Source organism: Nanorana parkeri, unplaced genomic scaffold (assembly GCF_000935625.1).
Source record: "Nanorana parkeri isolate BGI_ZX_2015 unplaced genomic scaffold, ASM93562v1 scaffold255, whole genome shotgun sequence".
Lineage (NCBI taxonomy): Eukaryota > Metazoa > Chordata > Amphibia > Anura > Dicroglossidae > Nanorana > Nanorana parkeri.
This window is the reverse complement of record NW_017306523.1, coordinates 555,264-579,269: the sequence shown is the minus strand read 5'-3', so window position 1 is coordinate 579,269 and position 24,006 is coordinate 555,264. Positions and strand designations below refer to the sequence as shown.

Genomic DNA, 24,006 nt, shown 5'->3' with positions numbered 1-24,006 from the left:
CGGGGCCTTTGGTGGGTCCTCAAACTGTAGTAGTCCCGGCTGTTGCCTGACTGGAAATGTACTCAGGCAGCGACAGACACCTTCCCGGGAGTTTTGCCGCTTTCTGCAGCTGAACAGAGTCCTCAGGACTCCTCGCAGAATACATGAAGAGCCTGCAGATACCAGAGAGGTGTACACAGCTCCAGTATGGGGAGACAGGCACATATCTGATAAACGACTAACGCCTGCAACATGTCTGTACGTCCCGAACTCAGACAAGTCATCCATGAGCAGCTCCACAGGGTGAGTACCAGAGGCAGGAACCTGACATTCCAATAGGACATTGTCTGTAAAGGGGATTGTGGCCTGGCTATGGGTATTGAAGAATTTACATATTCTTAAAGCAGACCTTCACCTGCTTTCCCAAATATGCATCCCCCCCCCGCCCCCTCATTCTACACAACTGCAAAATATGCTTTCAGCCTTTTTTTTAAAACATAAAGTTGTCCCCCACTTCCAGATTCCTTGTTTAGGCACTAATGATGTAATCCCCAAGCTGCTTGCAGCCTCCTGGGTTTCCCATATCAAGAGTCCGGGTCATTTTTAAAGAAAATGTGAATGCTGTGCGTCATCTGGGGCGGCTGACTCTTCCTGGTCCTTGCAGCTGTCCCCCAATGATGGGCTGCAACGCATACGTGTCATCAGGGAAGAGACAGTGGGCTCCTAATTACATTAGAAGGGATGATGGCAGCGTGGCTTCAGGTGAGCAGTGGCAGCTTACTGCTCTGGGCATGCTTGCATAGTTGTTAGTCTCCATTCACACATAGCGTGTGCGTTTTCCGCCCGGAAAACTGCGCAGCATGAAAACGCACAAGTGTTAATAGGTGCGGATTCCACACGTTTGCGGCTATTACTATAGCCAGAACACCTGGAATCCTCCCAGAATATCGCGCTTAGATTTTTTTTGCGCAATGCACGTTTTCGTGTCGCGCAAGTGTGAACAAGATACATTGGAATTTATTTTTTTAGTGCATTTCTGCGCAGAAAACCGCTAATGTGTGAACAGAGTCTCAAGGTTGAAAACACAGGTCCATCTAGTTCTATCTATCTAGATATAGCTAAGAATCCCCATACCCCTGTATATTGTATTCACTAAGGAAGGCGTCCCAACATTTTTCGGATGTGTCTTTACTCTCAGCTGATACCACTACCTGTGGAGATAAGGAAGGGAGTTCCACAATTTTACTGCTCTAACAGTAGAGATTCCCTTTTACAGTTTGAGATTTAATCTCTTTTCCTCCAGTCTAATTGGTCAGGTGACCGCACTGATCAATGACTGCTCGCCATTTGTGAGTGGAATTTAAAATACGGGTGCGGAGGTGAAGGAGTGTTCATTGACAGGTAAGGAGGTGGGGAGTTGAGAGAGGGTGCAGATTGGAAGGGGTAATTCCATTTCCCCAAATTCACCTGGGAAAGTGTTATTTCTCTTTAGAAGTTTGAACCTGGCCCATCCAGAAAGATTTAGATAGTGGGCATATCCACTTGACATGTAGGGAGCTATCTAGATTCTGGTTGCAGTGGATTATATAAAATTGACAATAAGGTAAATTGAGCGTAATGGCGGAGTTTATCACTGGTCCAATGTTTACAGGCTAACACTAGCAGTTTTCTTTCCTGGCATTGCTCTTTCATGTTCCTGGTATGTTGTAAATTGTGGGATTTTACTATCAGAAGTGTATCAATGATTTTGACAGCTTCTCTTTTTCCTATGTTTAGATGGATGTTCATGGTAAAATCAGGGAGGTCCTGGCCGAGACATTAAGAGATGAATTTGACGATGGAAGCCATAATATCGCAGAGGAAGATCTGATGAAAGCCTTGAGAAGGAGAGGAATTGTAGATGACGTCATGAAAGAGCTGCATTTCCTGGGGGTAAGTGTGCCAGGGGGCACGAGCCAGTTGCCATTTTTTCAAACTTTTTAGCCCTCCTGCGAGCAAGCTGAAGCCGCTGCTTTCCGCTGTCATTAGACCATAGAGAGCCGTGGCTTTACACACACACAGAGCCGATCTGCAGAGGGACCAGCTCTGTGTCCTGTGATTGGTTATCACAGTGATCACATGACAATGTTTACATTGCCGAGCCCTCCCCTTCCTCTTACAGTGGGGGCTTTCGGAGAGTACAAGAACTAATGAATGGATGAGCCATCTTTTCATTACATCCCGGTGCAACAAAGTGTAGCAGCAGCACAAAAAAATAGTTTCAAATACTTTTAACGCTTTCAGCCCCCCTCCTCTCCTGTTTATCTGCACTGAGACCTGTATATTAACCCTTTCACCTCCCTTATCCTGCACATCTATACATTAACCCCTTAATCTCCATCCTCCCATTGGATGTGGCCTGTTCATTAACCCCTTCAGTCCCTGTTCCCTCTTTGTATGAGCCTGTCCCGGAGCTCAGACTGCACACAATCTGTTCAGAGCAGTAATTCAGCTGACCGCCCTCGGAGGGCCCCACACCTTCCTCCTCGCCTCTGCCTCTGGTCTCGGCAGCTCGGGTAAGTCCCAGTGTGTAGCTGTGTGTATCTGGGACTGACAAGTTTGATGGACAAGGACTGCTGACAATTGTCGTGCCCTCACACATAGGACACCAAGGCTGTCATATAATGGACAGGGACTGCTAACACTTGTAGTGCCCTCACACACAGGTCAGCAGGACTGTCATATATTGGACAGGGACTGCTGACACTTGTAGGGCCCTCACAAACAGGCCTGTCATATAATGGACAGGGACTGCTGACAGTCGTGCTCTCACACACAGGTCACCAGGACTGTCATATATTGGACAGGGACTGCTGACACTTGTAGTGCCCTCACACACAGGTCACCAGGACTGTCATATATTGGACAGGGACTGCTGACATTTCTAGTGCCCTCACAAACAGGACTGTCGTGTAATGTACAGGGACTGCTGACACACACACAGGACACCAGGACTGTTATATAATAATTTGGTTCTGTTTATCTACTTGTGTTTGTTGGCTGCTTTTAAAGTATTTTTAGGTCTATGTAGGATAGAAATCACCAGCACTCGGCAAATTAAGTTTACAAAATAACGTCCATTTATTTGGACCAAACGTCACACATATCGCATAATTCAACGTTTCGGGACCGCGCAGAGTCCCTTCATTAGGGCAGAGATGTGACAAATGAGTGAAACATACACTACCACATATATACCCCTCAGAGAGTGGTATTGGTCTGTCTTCTAAGTTGCTATCAATAAAGACCTTATTTAAATACAAGTTTGGTTAAAATAATTTTTTTGTATCAGGACAAGTAGATTGGGTCCCCGCTTTAGTCCTTGGACAAGTAATTTTTTAAAAACAATTTCACCACCCCTTTGTTTCCATGTCTAAACATCATCATTGGGATTGTGCAATGATGATTTCATGTCTGTAGATCGCTTTAAACACTTCAGCAGTTTTTAGGTATCTGTCTTGTTATGTCCTTTGCATTTAGTGAACCAAAATGTTGAAGGTTGCCTTTCAGTACATAACCTACAGTAAAGCCTTTTGTACTATGACTGTTTGTTTTCCTTTTCCAATGGTGCTCATTGCAGACTTTTATCTGGAAGTGGGACAGGAGTGCCTGAAATATCTTAGTAAGGTCTGCAACAGACTGTGTAACAAAGCACTTCTGTTTAGATATGTGGCAAAGAGTTAGAACTTCTGTCAGGTTATTATTACCTATGGAGGTGAGTGGTGCTGGATCTATAGGTAGCCTGGATTTTATGCTGGTGTGAAGCACAATGGTTTCTTGAGGTGACAGAAGGCCAGTAGGCTGCTCCTAGATGACAGTAACTATCTACCCTATGGGGGACAGCAATGAATGTTTGAAAGATGTACAGTATTTCCTCTTCAAAGTCTATACAAAGCTTGGTAAATAAAGTCTGTACAAGCACTTGAACATTTTTAACAGCTCAGATGTCTAACACCTGACACACATACACTTTTAAAGAAGAACTCTGGGCACACATTTATTATTAACCTTTGCTATCCTCGCCCTGCAAAGGTTAATAGTTCGTCTTTGCCTAGGGTCAAAAAGTTATACTCAATTGACCCTCGGAGCCGGTGTTCTATCGAAAGCTCCAACTCATTGAGATCTCCAACTACCTCACTTCCGGTGCTCAGAAAGACTAGAGCTCTGTACAGTTGCGGTGCGCATGCGTGCATAGTGTTTTCACAATACTCGTCGAGTTTACCACCTGCTGAATATTGTTAAAATGCATCTGTACAGAGCTCCGTCAGTCTTTGTGTTTTGCAGTCTAAATCTCCAACTCGTAAGTACCCGGCAGTGAGGTAGTTGGAGCTTTCAATAGAACACAAAACACTTTAAAGAAGAAGTCCAGGCACAAATTGTATCAACCCATGCAGTGGGGCTACGGTTATACTCACCCGATCCTCAGAGCCAGCAGCCCTTTTCTGAAGAGCATGGAAGTCCAGCTGTAGTTTCTGCTGTGCTTTACCCTACATTCTCAAAATTCTCTACTTACAGGTTGGATCAGCAATAAGACACTGGGTGTATAATCTTGTCTGTATCTTCTTTCCTATGTAGGGTGACCATTCAAGAGAACTCACTTCAACTCCAAAACCAGCAACACCTTTTGTTGATAAACAGCTACAGACACCGAAGAAAAGTAAGCCAAGTACATTTGTACTAAAGTGCATTTTAATTCTTTTTCTTGTAGCAATGCTTGCAATCAAAACCATTTGGCACATGCCATGTGTACATGGATCTGTCTGTGTGCTTTTGATCAAAATGTCTTGGATTTTCTGGAGAGTAATAGAAATTTAGCTGGCAGAGCTTTTAGGATTCTTTTCCATTCACCTTTCGCCTTTAATTCCTTGGCATATTGTAAAGGGACATACAAGCGATTTTAAAGCTAAACTTCAGGCAAACAACAACATTCAAAACTAAGGTACATATATGAGAACCGTCTTACCTTCCAAAGGATTTGTAGTTTTGGACAGTCATTCATGTCATCCAGACACCCGTGCTAAACACCACTGCCAGATTTCTGACCTTCACTGCAGCAGCGTCATAGCTTGGTGAAAAATGTTGAGTCTAAACACACACAAGCCCTTCTGGTTGGATAGTAAAGGAGAAGGAGTAGGCTCATGAGATTGCAACTCTGATTGTTCCTAAGCAGCACATGTACAAGTAGCAGCATCCTTCTCCCAGCCTGAGTGCTGCTGTGTAATGGATTACATAAGGCTGATGTCAGGATAAATTAGAGAACTTTCCCTTGCTGCATTTAAAGTAAAGAAATAACTTTATTTTATATCTGCCCGGAGTTCAGTTTTAAGGTGAAATAGAAAGTGGCTTTGCCCTATTTCACTGAGACATAGATAAAACATGCCATTGTTCTGGGCTCCCAATACTTTATGCATATTGCATATAATAGTTAGAGCCTAAAAACAACTTCAGGGGTCTGCTTGGATTCCTAAAGCAGATCTTAGCAGATGATTTTCCAGGATCGCTCAGGTTTAGCATCTATTTCCTGGATGAAAATGCTAACCTGTAGATGACAGATTCGTGTCAATCCTGGTGCCTGTTTAGTAGCCTTTTACGTTTTTAATTCTATGTATACAGGTTGTCTCGGAGGTCTCTCACTGTGTGATCATTATGCTAGGGAAGTCTGATTCAAGGGGCAAATCCCTTAACACAATAATGACTATTGCAGTGATGCATTAAAGCAGAACTTTTAAATTCCAAGTTAAAATAATGCAGGTATACTTCTCAATAGGTCTCCTAACTGCTTTGCAGGCATAACAGCAGAAAGTAGCATTTTTCTATGACCCCATTACCTTATCTCTCCTGACTGCGCAGCTTAGAGGTCATAGGCTTTCTACATCTCCCTCTTCGTATGTCATTTTACTCTTATATTTGCATAGGAGTCGGGGCTCCTCACAGGTCCACCCCGGTTTTCTGCTCTTTTAAAAGCCACATGTTACACTAAATGTAGCTGTCAATCAAGTGAGAAGAGAGGAGAGATTAGGTAAGGATGCAACTTCCGTACTAGCTACCAGGTTCTTGGCAAAGAATGAAAGGAGTTCTTTCTTCATTTCCCGCTAATTTTGAGGAGAGATAGTGGGAACAGCCTCTGCAAGTTGGCATGTTAATAAAGCAAAAGGTTAAAGATTTGCAAGTGGCCATGCATGCTCCTTTTTTTAACTTGTTTTAACAGTTTCAGAGTGTTTTTGGATTAAGAAAAAGATCATTTACTGCTGCTTTAGTTCTGCTTTAAATGTGATGTCTGAAGTTGTTGTATTTTTTTTGGGGGGGGAGAGGCTTCACAGATATGTTTACTGTAAATATTTCCATACATGAAAACAAAATTGGTAATTCCACATTATACTGGGCATGGAAGGACTGGAAGGTGCTTGTCAGTGTGGGTTACCAGTGTTTCAGTGGGCTGCTTTTCTTTTGGGGTGCATCTCTCAAATTGACTAAACAACCCATGCAGAATAGCATATCAGAGGACATGTATATTTGCTGGTCCTCCAACCTGCTAGTATGATATTGTAAACAACTTTTTATTTTAAAGAAGACATTACTGCTCTTATAACATGATAGGAACCGATTGTGTAAAACTTGTTCACCTGAGGAAAGGCTTTTTTAATTGAGTTTTACATTCTCAAATTCCAGTCTATATAACTCATTAACCTTTCATTCTTTAAATAATCAAATGTTATTATCTTAAGTCATTTTCAATATGCAATATAACATATCTCGTGTGTGTAGGAGAGGAATACGACAATTATTTGTAATGATAATTTGTATTTTGATGTCTTCCACAGCTAATATTGACTCATCCCGTAGATATCTTCATCTCCAGGTCTTGGGTGGAAAAGCTTTTCTTGAGCATCTTCAGGAAGCAGAGCCTCTTCCTGGTCAGGTGTGCTCTACCTTCACCCTTCACTTGCACTTTAGAAACCAGCGTTTCCGCTCCAAACCAGTGCCGTGTGCTTGCGAGCCTGACTTCCAGGATGAATTTCTGCTGGAACTGCACAAAGACAGTTTAGGTTTGTTGCATAAATATTCTCACTTTCCTTGGATATTACACAGGGGTCTATTCACAAAAGGGTGAAGAGTTTGGAGAAGGCAGTAGAAGTGAACAATGTAGGCCACATTAGCAGAACTGGAAAGTGAGCTGAATTGGAGAACTTTTCCAAATCAGCTATTTTGGCCTAGATTGTTCACTTCTCCTGCCTTCTCCAAACTCTTCACCCTTTTGTGAATAGACCCCATTGTATGTTGGAGATGAGAAAATATTTGGCCACACCTTTTCTCACACCATTACTCCAGCTCGGTGCTATGGTGCAGTAGGAGATATGTAGGTACAAATTGTTTTCAGTATAAAGCTCAGTGTCTAGCGCATGGATGGATGAGGTAGATTTTTTTTCTGTGCCTTTGTTTCTCCATGAATGTGGCGAAAATTTAAATATGCAAGGAAAATAAAAAAACAGCATTTGTGCTTGCAAATGCTCAGAAGATCAACGTCAGCAGAGCTTCACCTAATTCACTAAGCGAAGGGAAAATTTAATTATCTTGCAAAGTTACCACAACCTATTTTCAGGAGTCATGTCGTGAGGAAATAAGTAGGCTACCACAGCTGAACTCTTCTGCAAATGCTACTGTCCTGACTGTTATCCTGCTAGATTGGCTTCAATACTTGGAGTCATTGGTTTCCTCTGGTGCACACTTGTCCTGTGTATGGGCCTGACATACCCCTAGACACAGCCTGGCAACTACGAAGGATTTTTTTAAAATTCTATCTACCTTAAGAATATTTATCTAAAATAAAGGAATACAACAAATTTCAGCAATAGTCCATTATACTATAATGTTCTATTGCTGGGATTTGTAGTCCTCTGTAGCTGGTGTTATTCTGCTTTGCGCCTTATAATCATTATACAGCACACTGCATAATACCACCTACTATAGATGACAACTCCCAGCAATAGTACATTATACAGCGCAATGCAGAATACCACCAGCTACAGAGGACTACAAATCACAGCAATAATACATTCTACAGCGCAATGCAGAATAACACCAGCTACAGAGGTGTTATACTATAATGTACTATTGCTGGGATTTGTAGTCCTCTGTAGCTGGTGGTATTCTGCATTGCGCTGTATAATGTACTATTGCTGGGAGTTGTCATCTATAGTAGGTGGTATTATGCAGTGTGCTGTATAATGATTATAAGGCGCAAAGCAGAATAACACCAGCTACAGAGGTGTTATACTATAATGTACTATTGCTGGGATTTGTAGTCCTCTGTAGCTGCTGGTATTCTGTATTGCGCTGTATATAATGTATTATTGCTGGGATCTGATGTATTCTTCTATAGATAGTGTTATTCTCCATTGCGCCGTATAATGTATTATTGCTGGGATTTGTAGTCCTCTATAGCTGATGGTACATATACAGCACAATGTACCATCAGCTATAGAGGACTACAAATCCCACTACCCCAGCAATACATTAATGCAGCACCATGTGGGGGTGCAGGCTTACCTGAGCAGATTGTGAGAGAGAGAGAGTAGAAAGCACAATCTTTTTGGTAGCTGCACTGTGGATATAACCGCGTTATGTACGCCGTCAGAATAAAAAAAAAAAAACACAACACATTAGGAATGCATAGCTAGATTCCTATCGGCTATTTCACTTTGCAATAGCAAACTAGCTATTGCACCCGCCCACTGCTGCTGCCAATCACTAGAAGGGGACCTGATGGAGAACCTCAGGTCTCCCTCTGCTGCGGCGGCCCCGATGTCAGGGAAAAAAAAAAATATAGAGAAGGGTTTCTCTCCCGGACGGAGCCACTAGGCGACCGCTGGCAAAACGTCATTCGATCCCCGATAGGGTCGCGACCCAGGGATTGAGAACCGCTGCTTTAGAAAATCAAAGCAAACGTGCTTTCTTGTTATTAGAAAAGTCTTTTCATTTGCATTAATTTTTAAATATCCCCCCTTTTATTATTTTTGCCCATTGTCCTCCTAGGTTGGAGATTACCCATCATTGGCTAGCACACACCGCATTGTTTTGGCTTGTGTACGGTTTCCTTGTGCAAATGCTGCTGCTCTGCATTTGCAGATGTGTCTACATCATTAGGTCCAACCATCTTGTTGGTTACATGGGCTGTGTCCAATCTCAGTGCGTATACCCTCAAGAATGCACAGCCTAACACCAATCACATGGCAATATGAAAATAAAGTCTGCTAACGCATACCGGGAGTTGTAGGCAGTAGGAAATGAGCTCACCCACAACCTCACAACACTACCTTACTTCCTTAAACACCAACTGGAAAACAAAATGGCAGCTGTTAGAAAAAAGACACAGCCCAAAAACAATGTGGAAGCAAAAACTAACCAATAGAAAGCTATATATACTACAGTAAAGAAAACCTAAATGGTAGTTAAACTGACTTTTTTTTTTTTTCTTCATATTTACAGAAACAAAAGTGTAATTACCCTTTGAGGTTTTTGCAGATTTTTTTGGGAAGGCATTAAAAGAACAGGGGGATGAGGGTTTTATTTTATTTTTACTTTATAAGATATGACTGACTTAAAATTGATGGTACGGTTGCAAATTTGCATTTCTGTGGCAGATAAGAAATAATGACCTGCTGAAGAACTTGTGATTTGAAAACATATAGCTTGTGTACAGATGTATCATTTAAAAACATTTTAACAGAAAACTATCTGCCATTTAAATCATCCATCTGTTTTCCTTTTTGTTGATGTCTATTATTGACAACAGTGACCTGAACTAAATACCTTAGTTACATCAAAATGGCCAGTTAAAGCTTTTTTTTTTTCTTTGTCTGACCGAATGCCTATTCATTCATTGAATGCTTCTTTTTCAGGGGATGGGAGCAGAATGGCCGATGGAACCACCCTTCTGTCGATCTGTGATCCAGTACAGATGGTATTAATCAAGACAGACATTTCTGGAGAAACCACTCTAGTGGCCTCTCACTTTATGGAATGGCGCTCGGTGTTGGGAGTGGAAAGGGGAGTGACGAATCCCACTGTGGAGCTCCATGGCGTTGGTGAGATTCCCTGTGTGACATTATCAATTCTTTAGTGGCTTCCTTCCACAATGTTTTTATATCTAAAATAATGATGACTACACAACGTATCCGATTTACATATATGTGTGTGTTTGCACCAAACCTAATTGTTATATATTAGATTAGACATATGCAATACATTACAATTTGCAAAACAAAAACCACCTCATTAAGGATAGTGAGGTGGAAAGAGGTTAGACTTCAACCAATATAATTAGTAAATAGCCCAAAGGCTTGCTTTATTATAAAAATATTATATTTTAAATATATAGATTTCTTTGTCTGACCGAATGCCTATTCATTCATTGAATGCTTCTTTTTCAGGGGATGGGAGCAGAATGGCCGATGGAACCACCCTTCTGTCGATCTGTGATCCAGTACAGATGGTATTAATCAAGACAGACATTTCTGGAGAAACCACTCTAGTGGCCTCTCACTTTATGGAATGGCGCTCGGTGTTGGGAGTGGAAAGGGGAGTGACGAATCCCACTGTGGAGCTCCATGGCGTTGGTGAGATTCCCTGTGTGACATTATCAATTCTTTAGTGGCTTCCTTCCACAATGTTTTTATATCTAAAATAATGATGACTACACAACGTATCCGATTTACATATATGTGTGTGTTTGCACCAAACCTAATTGTTATATATTAGATTAGACATATGCAATACATTACAATTTGCAAAACAAAAACCACCTCATTAAGGATAGTGAGGTGGAAAGAGGTTAGACTTCAACCAATATAATTAGTAAATAGCCCAAAGGCTTGCTTTATTATAAAAATATTATATTTTAAATATATAGAAAGAGTACAACAACAAGCAGTTAACCCATGCAGTGCAGGGGTAGCCCCACTACAAAGGTAGTTTGTTTGTTTTTAGATGGAGGTAGGTTTTAAATACCTAGATTGAAAATGTTTTTTTGTTTTCATTTTTGCACACAAGGGGCTGAGTGTAAAGTTTCTGTGGGAATTTTAAATGTGAAACTGGAGCTGTATCCACATCTAAAGCAAACACTATCTTCAGAGATTGTCAACACTCAGGTACGTGTTCTAAATACATCATACTAATAATCTTATCATTTAAAAGATAAACTCCAGGGAAATGACTGACTAAATACACATGCACCTAAACTGTTTTACCTGCCAAAGGATTGTAGGCAGTCTTGTGATTGGCACATTTCTGTGGCACCCCTTTCTTCCAGTTCAACTTTACAGCTTCTCTTGTCACCTCTCCTCCTTCAGCCTGCTCATTGAGCAATGAGCCAGCACCATCTCACTGCTGATTCATTGTCCTGGTAGCAATCAAATGACAGAGGAAGCTCTGTGACTAAAATAAGTGAAATCATCTATCCATTTATGTAGTGTAAAGAGATGTGTGAATCACAAGACTTGCTTACAGAATTACAGTTGGAAAGCATAACAGGTCATATATGTGTGTTTTATCTGCTTTGCAAGCTGCGTTCAACTTTAATTCAGGGATTGAAGAAAGAAATTTAACACATTATTTAGCAAACAATCCTTAACCTATGAAGTCCCAAATTTACAAGTGGATCGCAATATGATTTGCTTACCTCTTCGAAGTCATAGCAATCAGGGAAAGTCCCTTTTTGGTTTCTGTTGGTGTAAACGAAAAATGACTAGGAGAATCTACTTGTTCAAGAAATGTATATGTTCGATTTTCCATACTTAAAGTTTCTGTAGTTAAAAATATATATCAATTGTAATTTTTCAGCTTACATTAGAGCGACAGAAGACAGCAGAGAAAGAGCGGTTGTTCCTGGTATATGCCAAACAGTGGTGGAGAGAATATTTACAGATCCGACCTTCTCACAGTTCCAGGCTAGTTAAGATCTTTGCACAGGTAATGGCAGCAGAGATTGCAAGTCTGCTCCACTAACTCCTATATACATAATCCTGATTATACTCTCACCATTGCAAGATCTTTCATGTAATTTATTCAGTTTATTTCACTGGGTGAAGCAAAAAAGGAAGTAGTTGCCTATTGTGCAATAATTGTTTGGAGAAACAGTTGTACGTTATTTTTTTTGCCAGTGACAACATTCCAGATTGTTAAAGTCCCTGGGGGGAATTTATCAAAACTGGAGCCAACAGAATCTGGAGCAGATGCCCATGGCAACCAATCAGCATCTCTCTACAGTTTGCTCAGGTTAGATTTGGAAATGAGAGAGAGATGCTGATTGGCTGCAGTGCAAATCTGCTCCAGATTTTGTCCCCTCCGGCTTTGATAAATTCCCCTCCCTATGTTACTGTAGCCTATGAGCTGTATTTTGCTTTTCAATTAAGTGTCTACAAGTGGACACACAAGTCTCTTTCTGTATGAGTTTCAGCCAGTGCAGGAACCTAGTTAGACCCTAAGCCGTTCTGCAGATCATTAAAGGTTAAACTTCTTCTTAGGTTTACAGTTAAAATATTTTAAAAATAGCCAGGTAATAATTCATGACATACACTGCTAAATACCGCGTTTCCCCGAAAGTAAGACCTACCCCAAAAATAAGACCTAGTTCGGTGGTAGGTCTTATATTGCAGAAATCCCTGTAGATAGCGCTAGGTCTTATTTTCGGGGTAGCTGCACATATAACTGAATTTTAAATGTCAAGACTGGCCTTATTTTCGGGGGAGACACAGTACTTCCAAAAAGGAATCAATTGTAGACTTATCCTAATTAGATTTGAATGGTTTTACATAGTTACATAATTGCATAGTATTTGGGGTTGAATAAAGACATAAATCAATCAAGTCCAACCCATATAGGTCCACGCATCATCTCTTTCTTAGGAGTACTTGTACCCCTGGATATTACGGTCCCTCAGGAAATCATCCAAGAGTTTCTTGAACAATTCCATACTCCTGGCTGAAATCACTGCCTGTGGCATTGAGTTCCAGACCCTAAACGCTCTTACCATGAAGAACCCCCTTCGCCCCTTGTGCTGGAATTTGTTTTTCACCAATTTTAGGTGGTGGCCTCTGGTTTTTGTAACGGAGTTAATCTTAAAGGAGAACTATGGGGTCAGTGTTTTTCCCCATAGTTCTCCTTAGGGTAACGGGAGGACACAAACTAGCGTCCTCCCGTTACCCTAAGCTCAGTATACCGCGAGCTACAGCTCGCGGTATACTGAGACGCCGCAGCCGGAGCGGATCCCAACTTAGACGACGGGATCCGCCCAGCTGCGTGAGTGACAGCTGGCTCTGCCTATCTAGAGGAAGAGCCAGCTGTACCCGTCCCCCGTCCGTTCTGCCAGTCAGCGCTGGCAGATAGGAGCGGGGAGAGGGGAATCCAGCCCCTCCCCCTGTCATGGCAGAGAACCGTGACAGGATCGAGAGGTGAGCGAATGCCGGTATGTGTTCGCTCACCTCCCGATTTACTGAGCCGACCTGTGACAGTCTCATTGTCACAGGTCGGCTAGAACTATGAGGTGAGTGAGAAGCACTCATAGTTCTCCTTTAAAGAGTTTGTTGCCAATGTTGCTGTTGCCATTGAACATCTTGTACATGAAAATCATATCCCTCCTTAATCTCCTTACTTCCAACGTGAACATGTTTAAATTTATGAGCCTTGTCTCATAGCTCTGGTCCTCCATTCCCCTAATTTAGTTTAGTTGCCCTCCGCTGAACCCTCTCCAGATCAAGGACATCTTTTCTTAATACTGGTGACCAAAACTGGACTGCGTACTCCAGATGAGGCCGAACCAATGCTCTATAAAGTGGCACAATTATAGACTTGTCTCTGTAGTACATCCCCTTCTTAATACATGAGTTTTACTTTGAGTTTGACATGTCTGTTGGGCGTTTTAATTAAATGTATGCTTCACATTGAATATACTAAAGCATTCAACAGTAATATTTAGCATTTTAAAGATATTTGTTCTTCTAAGGATGAAAACTGGGTGAATCGACCCGTATGCTGCTATGTCCGCCCTCTGAGAGCTGGCCGTCTTCTTGAAACCGCCCGACAAGCTGCACGATTTGTAAATGTTCTGGGCTATGAGAAGGCCACAGTGGTTGGTGGAGGTGGCAAACAAGAGCAGTGGTGCACCATGCTGGCTTTCCTTTCTAGAAATAAGGTAAGTGTGGTTTGTTTTGGGGTTTTTTCCCCTTTAATTTGTAACTATTGGTAACATAAAGACACATGATTGGTAAAAGGTCGGTTGTGTATATAAACCAGTTAGTCAGCCTCAAGAACACTAGTTAGCAGGAATTCAGTTCATATATGAAGCTGCAGTCCTGGCGGTACAAGACCTTCAAACAATAGGTGGGTGCTCGAAGGGATAGTGCTTGTGGTGCCACACCAAAACAAGATCAAGTGATGCATGACCACTCTATGTTGCCTTGAGAAAGGGACCCTGCAAGGCTCGGAAACGTCGGTTCTGTTGTCTCTGAAGCTTTTCTTCACAATAACTCTTGTGAGATGCAATTACATGTCTGGAGTGCTGGTGACTTCACATCTCTTGATCTGGTTAGTAGGGAAACGCAGACAGTTCTCCTTTTAGGCACTACATTATAAGTTGTGCTTTATTATTGATAATTCTATGCTCTTGAATTATGTCTTAAAATTAGGGATGCACCGATACCGAGTATTTTTACTCGTACTCGCCCAAATGCTCCGATACTTATCGGAACACCCGGTCAGAGGGAGATTTCTGCCCGACTTTCTGATTGGCCAGGAAGCTTGCCCCATGCTGTTTGCCTGGGAATCCAGCCAATCAGCATCGAGGCAGCCAAATGACATCGAGCCGGTTTGCCGGCCAATCAGGAAGCCGCGCGGCGAGTAATGACCCAGCTTCCTGATTGACCAGGAAGCCGGCTCGCTGCTAATTGGCTGTGAAGCCAGCTTCCCGGGCAATCAGCAATCAAGAAGCCAAGCGGGGGTAATGACTCGCCGCCCGGCTTCCTGTTTGCCTGGGCGGCCGGCTCCATGCTAGCAGAAGTATTGGCAAGTACCAAAAGGTAAATATAGGTGCATCCCTACTTAAGATAGTCATGTATTTCACTGAGTAGTTTACCCATTTAGGTAAATGTAGCATCTTCCCTTTTTTTTTAAAGGGCGATTGTGAAGACCATTGCAATCTTCTGTGCAGTCTTCTCCTCGGTTTTGGTCTGGAAGCCTATGTGTGTGTCGGTACTAAAGGAAGAGGAGTGGCTCACACGTGGGTAATGACTTGTGCTACAGATGGAGCAATGACCTTCTGGGAAAGTTTGACAGGACAAAGGTAAATTCCAGACACATGTACTTAGTCAAAAAATATTTAAAGTTTACTATTTTTTTAGAAAATGGCCACGCATTTTAAATGTGAATAATGTACTGTTTTGCTGTACTAAAAAATACTGAGAGAGCTTAGCTCAGCTAAGTACCAGATAATCCCTGCATTTAGGATAGATTTGTGATCAGTTCTTCATAGCATTTTGTTCTTGTTCATAGTACGTTTATTTGCATTTTAATGTCTTGGTTTTCTAATCATGCAGATACATTCATAAACCCATCAACCCAGATGATCCTCCCTTAGTGGTGCAGCCTAAGCCTCTCTATCCATACCAAACCATCGGTTGCATTTTCAACCATCAGTGCTTCTTGGCCAATTGCCAGCCATCAGATTCTGTTGATCTGTGTGTATTTGATCTGCATGATGAGTCCAGGTGGAAGCCAATGAGCGGGGAGGCAATTAAATCTGTTTGTTCGCCAGGGTCCATTACCTCTCTCCCTCCATTCCCTCCACTCTGCAGCTCCCTGATTGATGCTGCTACAGAAAGTAATGAAATTGAGCTGCAGCTGCGAGTTCTCGTGTCTGAGCACAGAAAGGTAACATCCAATATTTCTTTAATGGCTGTGTGAATGTCTCCTGTACAGTGTGTATGTGCATGCTAAGCAATGTTATGTTGATGGCTCATATAATCATATAAATGTAGTTGTTTATGAAAGAGCTTTTTACATATCTAAATGTAACTTATTACCGCTGTGGGTTTTTTTTTAAAAGGTTTATTAAGCATTTTTTACATACAGAAAGGGATATAGAAGTCCAAGTATACAAAGACATGTAAAAGCTTGTGCAATCACCGACAATTGTTAGTTCATTTTACAAACTCCAGGATTTGATCGTTGTGGTGTTTTCGCTGATGTGTTAAACATATATACAGGATTGTGGAATGTCAGGGTATTGTAGTGTGGGGAGGTTAGTATTCAGGTCATCCCATGTCCTACAGTGGGAAAGAGGAAGAGGGAAAGAATAGACCAGGAGACGAAAGCGGTGAGCCTGGGATCATACAAGGAGGATAGATTGTAAGGTCCTACTGGCAAGGGATAGGAAAGAGGGGCGCGTGTCCCTGTAAGGAAAACAGCACAGATTCCTGGTCGAGGGAGTGATGGTGGATATTATGAGAGAAAGTTCCTAAATTGAGCAAAGCCCATAAAAGCAATTCAGATGCTCAAAGTATAGATGTATTATTCATATCCATCATGGAGTGAGGCTGTCAGTTCCTGCATGGATTGGGGATGGGTGTTTTCAGTGATTATATTCTTTAATGGAAGGGGAAAAGCTGAACTTCCAGTGCCTCAAAATCACAGTTCTACAACTGGAAATGTAATGGGGCGTAGTGGTATACTTCTGGTTCAAGAGAATAGGGGGGTATAGTTGAGAGATGAGCTGAGAAACCCTACCTGCCAGCAAAGTAAAGTGGGATATCGGGATAGCTGCACCCTATCAAAGTCCAAGACTTTCTCTTTAGAAAGGATCTCCTCCTTCTACTGGCAGCAATGGGCCCTACCGACCACATCTCAGGGAATCCTGATTGCAGATTTTTATGGACTCTTCCATGGGTTCCATCACTGGCCTTCCCAGCAGTGTGTTTTATGTGCCAATAACACTAGGGTGGAGGTCGCTGTTGCTGGTGGTTTCATGGTTTTCATTATACAAGCGTATAATGTTCCTGTTGTGGCGGTTCTCCTGTTAGTCTAGTTGTAGCCACAGGCCCTGGAACCCCCATTGGGTTCCAACTGTTTCCTGTAGCGGAATTACCTCTGTAGTCTAGGAAGCGGATGTAGTTGCAATATTCTCTAACCGGTGGTGGATGCTTTCCAGCAGGTCTTCCTGTAATTCCGACACATCAGGCTTGTGTGAACCCTCTAGACTCATTTGCATGCTTATCCCAGTGCATGGAAAAATAAATTTCAGTTTACCCTACCAACCAGGAACTAGTATTTTGAGAAGGAATGACAATCTCTTTTTTGCTATAAAGCATGTGCTATTTGCGCTGGGTTATTAGATCCCAGATGGCTCGTGCCGACACTTTACATCACATGGCAAAAGTAATTTTAAAAGGTGAGCTGGTTCATATGAGAATTGCAATGCCTTTCTGGAGTGTGTACAATGTAATACTACTCTATCACATAATGATGTAAAGTACTTTTCATAAATGAGCACATTTTGACTCGAAACAGTATTTATATAAATAAATGATGTAAGACCTCCATTTGTAGGGATACGGTCATTTGTTGTGTTTGACATTGGCTAGAAAACATGCTTGCTGGCTGTCTGAGCAGTGTTATCCCAGTCCTGTAAGAAACAAAAATTGGAAACGGAAGCACCACTACCTGGCACAATAAATGTGGTGGAGCAAGCTATGAATGAAAGTGGTGTACTCACCTGTGGCTGGGTGAGCACTCGCTTGTAGCAAGCAGGGTGGAGTGGGGCGGTGGGATCAGCCCCTCTCTTGCTGGGTGGTGTTGTAGTACAACCTGATGGAGACACAAAGGTTGAGTGGCAAGGAGGTGAGGTAGAGTGGTAGGCAACAAAGGGGTGAACTTCTGAAACTCAGCGTGGAGAAAGCGAAGGCAGGATGTCAGCGACGAAGGTGCGGCCAGTGTTGTGCCTGAATGGAGGGCCGTGGGGTGATCCTCTGGGTGGCTTCTGACACAGGGGTCCTGTCGGAAGAATCCGGTGTCTGGCGCTGAGGAGCGATGTTGTGCCGGAACGAGGACTGGAGGGCAGTGGGGCTGCCGGGATGTCACAGAGCACGGCTGCTCGGGAACGTGCTGACTGTGGAGGGGGTTGTGAGTTCCAAAAGGAGCGGAGGTGGACTCGCGCTGCTGCTTCCCCGCAGCCCAGTGGGGGCTGTGTCTGTCGGAAGCTTGCTTTTGGATGCGAGTAGTGGGAGTGTTGCGGCTCAAGCCATATAGAGCAAGTCCGATGCTAAGGGGGTGGAGCACGGTGTCCGGGAAGGGTTACTCACACCGTGTCCGTGGGGAGATAGAGTGTTGGGAACACTCAGAAAGTCTGGTGAGACCGGGTTAGTTCCTCATTTAAACCGTGAGGTGACAGCGTGTTTAATTTGAAGATCCAGTATGTCTCCTGTTTGCAAAGACGGTGGAATCTTTCAGCGGGTGGTAGGTTGTCAGGTATTTGTTCTATTGCAAATACTTTCAAGTATGCTGTGTTTTTCTGGTGTTTTTGGAGAAAGAGGCGTGGGACGCTATGTTCAGTACAGCCATCTTCGATGAATCTCCTGTGCTCCCCAATCCGCTTGCGGAGGGGGCGGATGGTACGGCCTACGTAGAGTAGGTTGAAAGGGCATTGTAGGCAGTAGATGACATGATCGTGGGCACAGGTGATGAACTTGGTGATTGTGAATTTGTTATCCACGCTGTCGTGGAAGCAGGATTGGCCGTGGGAGATGAATTGGCACGTGAGGCATTGCCGTTTCTTGCATTTGTGCACCCCTGTCCTGTTGTTGAACAAGAGTGTCTGTCTGAGTTTTGGTTTAAAGGTGGAAACTTTGCTAGGGGCCACTATATTTTTGACGCTGCAGGCTTTTTAAAAAATGACAGAAGGTTTAGGTGGGAGTAGTGGTCCTAATTGGGGGTCGCACAGTAGTAGATGCCAATTCCGGCGGAGAATGGCTTCAATGGCCTTGTACCTGTTATTGAATGGGGTGATGAAGCAAGCTGTTTTTTTTGGCTGTTGGTCGACTTGTTTCTTAGAGGGTGGTTTGCGGACAGTTGTGATGAACTGCTCACGGGCCTTAGTAATGAGGTGTTTTGGGTAGCCTTTTTTGAGAAATTTGTCTTTCAGGATATGGCTTTGCTGGACATAGTCCTCTTTGTTGGTACAATTCTTGTTAATTCTCCAAAATTGGCCTTTGGGGGCATTGTGCTTCCAGAGGGGGTGGTGGCAACTCTTAAAGGGAAGATAAGAGTTGCCAGCAGTAGGTTTAAAGTGTGTTTTGGTGATGATTTTCCTTCGGAATGTGTGAGTTCGAGGTCTAGGAAGACTAAACTACACTGGCCGGTGACATGGGTGAAACTTAGTCCAGAGGGGTTGGAGTTACGAATTCCTGGATGGTGTCTGGTGTGCCGTCCCAGATGATGAGGATATCATTTATGTAACGGCCAAAAAAGATGAGGTGGCGTGCGAATGGGTTGTTTCGCCAAATATGGAACTCTTCCTAGAGTCCCATGGTCAAATTTGCATAGCTTGGGGCGTAATTAGCTCCCATAGCTGTGCCTTGAATTTGGAGGTAGGAATTCTCTATGAAGGTGAAATAGTTGTGTTAAAGAGGGAATTTGGTAGAATTGAGGATGAATTGTGCCTGCTTGTGGTGGACCTCAGGTTGCTGGGATAAGAAATATTGTAACGCTTGTAGGCCTACCTCATGAGGGATGGAAGTATAAAGTGAGCATACATCGGGGGAAACCCAATGGTATGAAGGTTCCCAGGAGTAGTGACGTAGTGTTTCGATAAGATGTCCGGAATCTCTAAGGTAGGGTGGTAACGATGGGTTGTAGAAAGTGATCAACATAATGGGAAAGGCCACTGGTGAGGCTCTCAATGCTGGATATTATGGGGTGGCTGGGAGGTGTGGTGCTGTTTTTGTGGATCTTGGTTAGGTGGTAGAAAAAGGGTGTATTACGTTGTGGAGGGCAGAGGAACAATTTTTCTTTTTTGGTGATGATTTTTTCTTCGAAGGCTTTATCAGTGAGGGTTTTAAGGGAGGAGAGGAATTGGGGTGAGGGGTCTGAGCGTAGTCTTTGCTAAGTGTCGGACAAAAGTCGTAAGGCCTCTTTGATATAGCCGTCGCGATTTTGGATGACTATGCCCCCACCCTTGTCTGCTTGTCGATTGACAATCTGTTTGTTGTTGGTCAGTTCTTTGAGTGCTTTATCCCAGTCCTGTATCTCTTGGACAGTCATAACTTCAGTAATATGAGCCAAATGTTTACTCTCAATAATGACAATGACAATTGTTTTCCAGCCATGTGTGACTGAACACTAACCAGTCCATTTGTATCAAAGGCTCTGAGGCTGATCATTTTTCAGCTAAAGATAGCATTTTGTGAGAAACATTAGAATAAGGCTCACTACTCCTGACATCATGTTGAGAAACACACTCCCACTATGACATTTTTGTAGTCTCCTACACATATCATACATAAAAATAATGTAACAAATAGTTTTTATTTTTTTGGGTAGGCCTTTAGGCGGGCTGGGCTGCAAGCTGCCCTAAACAATTTCATAGTGGGAGAGGTTGAGGCAAAGTGCATTAACATACAATGTACCACCCAAGCCTTGAGATCTTTACCCTTTTGTTAGGACAGACTGCATTCAAGTATCATTCAAGTCTAGTTTACAACTGATAATGATATCTGCCAGCACAGTACAGACAGGGTAAATTATGCCAAACACTAAAGTGACACTAAATTCAGGAGTTAAATCTTAAAAATGCATTCAAGTACCATAACTATTAACAATACTGTATTTTATTTGTGTATCACTCGGCTGTAGATCCTCAAATCAACTCTGAATTGGTGCTGACACTGTCCTTCCTTCTGGAGGGTGGCTACTTTTGTTCCCTATGGTCTTTGTGTGTATGTTGTAAAGTAGCCATCGTTTCAAGCTCGCTCCTTTAATGGACTACAATCTCAAGTTTAGTTTACTAATTTGTACTGAGATTGTAGTCCATCACACGAGCGAGCTTGGAGCGGTGACTACTCTACAACATATACAGGGACCATGGGGAACAAAAGTAGCCACCCTCCAGAAGGAAGGAAAGTGTCAGCACCAATTGAGAGATGATTTGAGGATCTACAGCTGAGTGATACACAAACAACGTACAGTTCTGTTAGAAATACATTCAAGCACTTTAATAGCAGAACTGTATGTTATTTGTGTATCATTCAGCTGTAGATCCTCAAATCATCTCTGAATTCATGCTGACACTGTCCTTCCTTCTGGAGGGTGACTACTTTTGTTCCCCGTGGTCCCTGTGTTGTTGTAAAGTAGTCAACACTCCAAGCTCACTCCCGTGATGGACTACAATCTCAATACAAATTAGTAAACTAAACATGAGATTGTAGTCCATCATGAGAGCAAGCTTGGAGCGGTGACTACATTACAACACACACAGGGACCATGGGGAAAAAAGTAGCCACCCTCCGGAAGGAAGGACAGTGTCAGCACCAATTCAGAGATGATTTGAGGATCTACAGCTGAGTGATGCACAAATAAGATACATTATTGTTATTAGTTAAGGTACTTGAATGTATTTCTAAGAATTAACTTCTGACTTTAGTGTAATTTGAACTCCTCAGCTCCTTAACATTGCATAGAAAAATATTTAAAAATGGCTGCTTACCTTTTTACTAGAGTTTTACTTGCTTAAAAATCCTACCTAGCTTTCCCTTCTGAGTTCTGCTGTGTGAATGGGAACATAACAAATATAAAGTAGGCGCGTTCTCTTAATTTAGCCACAAAAGTGGACATACGGCGGGACTGAAAGTGAGGGCAAATCTAAAATTTGAAGTTGCCACTAACACAGGAATAGAGGGCAAATCTTCCAATGGGGACACTTGTTCCAGTGACAACTAAGTGAGATTTACTTCCTGTAGTATCTGCAATCTTTTCAATGCATCTCTTAAACACAGATGACAAAAATCCCAACAGGAGTTTTAATCATTCTTTACTCTATCCAAAATGGAAAAGAAATGTTGGCTTTAGATATACTTTACCTAAGACTGACCAACACTATTGCAATGTTAAACTCTTGTGACAAACCCAAACAATGTTTGCAACTAAATTTTTGTAGTTTTAAACCTTTTTTTTTTTTTTTTTTTTGGTGCATGTGTTTATTCCTTTTCCTCAACAGGATCTAGGCCTCGCTACAGTTTGGGAAGATCAGCTATCCTACCTGTTATCACCTGCTCTGGCAGCATATGAGATGGAGCGCTGTACAGGCATCTCAGCTGGCAATGAAGAATTTCAAGATGCCATACAAAGAGCAGTACCCGATGGACACACTTTTAAAGGGTTCCCCATTCATTTCGTGCATCGAAATGCAAGGAGGGCGTTTGCTACGTGTATGCGGTAAGAATGTTTCTTTATTCTAAGGTAATATAATACATCACTTGTGCTTTCATTCAGGCTATTTTTAAACAGGCTATATAAATAAAGTGGCTGTATATGAATATTTAAACAGATTGCAGAAACTAAAACAGATGCCCATGTTTTCATCCTTTGTAAGAATGGAATCGGAATTTTATCCTCATGGCCAAAGAGACCCAAATGTCTCAATTGGCCACACATGAACTCGGTTTTATCAAAGATCACGTTTCCTATACCCCATGAGTAAAATATTAACCACTTCAGCTCTGACACCTGTATACCAGTTATGGATCAAAGCAATATTTACAGATCTGCTATGGGTCTGTTTTATTCAGCAATAAGTAGCAATACTTAAGATAACAACATAATAAATATATATTTTTTTCTATTCAATCTAAAAACAAAACGGTATGAACCTAAATGATAAAAGCACTATTTTCTACTTTGACCAATGTTTTCACCAACAATGAAAAGCCTGGATAAAAAGTCTAAATTGTATTCAATAATGTGTCCCTTTTCTAATGGCACTAACATTGCCTTTCTGGGACAAAGCATTACAAAGATATTAGCCAATGAAAAATAAAATAATACATTTATGAACAAAATGAAAAAAGGTCAAGCATTTGTTTAAAAAACAAAAATAGAAAATTAAATCGATAAGGTGAGAAGTGGGAGAAGGAGTTATTAGGGATGATCATGGTTAACTAAGGTTTAATAAGGAGCTGATGAATGGAAAAAAAATAAAGAAAGGTTTGGTACTGTTTGTGGAAATCTCCTGTAAGACACCATTAGGAAAATGTCGAAATTAAACAGTAAACTTTGTATATTTCCTTACAGTTCTCCACTTTGTGAAGAAATAATTGGCTGTCGTGGGGATCAGATGCGAATTGCAGTTCGCGTGCGAGTTTTCACATACCCGGAATCAGCATGTGCTGTATGGATTATGTTTGCTTGTAAATATCGCTCTGTATTGTGACATAAACCAATTCATTAAGTGCTGCCCATCTAAACATCAACACTTGTAATATTTATTTGCATTTAGATTTAAAATACATATATCTATGAATGTCTATTTTGGTACACCTTAAGATTGTTTTATAATAAAATATTTTGGTCACCTTTTCATTAAAGTGTGATTTGTGTTATCAATGTGAAGTACAGTATAAAGCTAGGATGTATACAAATATGTGTTATGACTGTAGTGATATGCACATGTGGGGGAATTTATCAAAACTGGAGCAGACAGAATGTGGAGCAGTTGTCCATGGCAACAAATCAGAATCTGTCCAGTTTGCTCAGGTAAGATTTGAAAATGAGACCGAGAAGCTGATTGGTTGCCGTGAAAATCTGCTCCAAGTCTGATAAATTCCCCCCAATGGTGTTTTAGCTGAGTTGGAGCTTTGACTATAGAGCTAGTGGTATTGCTGTTATACCACATTTTCAGCACTATATACCCACTGAAGTGCAACTAAAGAACCTATTAATACAGAATAACCC

General features: G+C 42.0%; 1 protein-coding gene across 2 annotated transcripts; it reads left to right on the top strand.

Moving 5' to 3' along the window:
* The first annotated feature begins 57 nt into the window (after positions 1–57).
* On the top strand, positions 58–23,635 carry CEP76 (centrosomal protein 76). Of its 2 annotated transcripts, none has more exons than XM_018556835.1 (12): positions 58–282; positions 1,756–1,911; positions 4,594–4,675; positions 6,840–7,064; positions 9,918–10,103; positions 11,068–11,165; positions 11,857–11,985; positions 14,018–14,206; positions 15,186–15,352; positions 15,606–15,939; positions 22,274–22,491; positions 23,347–23,635. In XM_018556835.1, the coding sequence occupies exons 1-12, from the start codon at positions 232–234 to the stop codon at positions 23,483–23,485; spliced, it is 1,974 nt and encodes a 657-aa protein (XP_018412337.1). In that variant the 5' UTR covers positions 58–231; the 3' UTR covers positions 23,486–23,635. The 2 variants fall into 2 exon arrangements, with proteins under 2 accessions (XP_018412337.1, XP_018412338.1); XM_018556836.1 differs by having other exon boundaries at positions 4,594–4,684.
* The last annotated feature ends 371 nt before the right edge of the window (positions 23,636–24,006 follow it).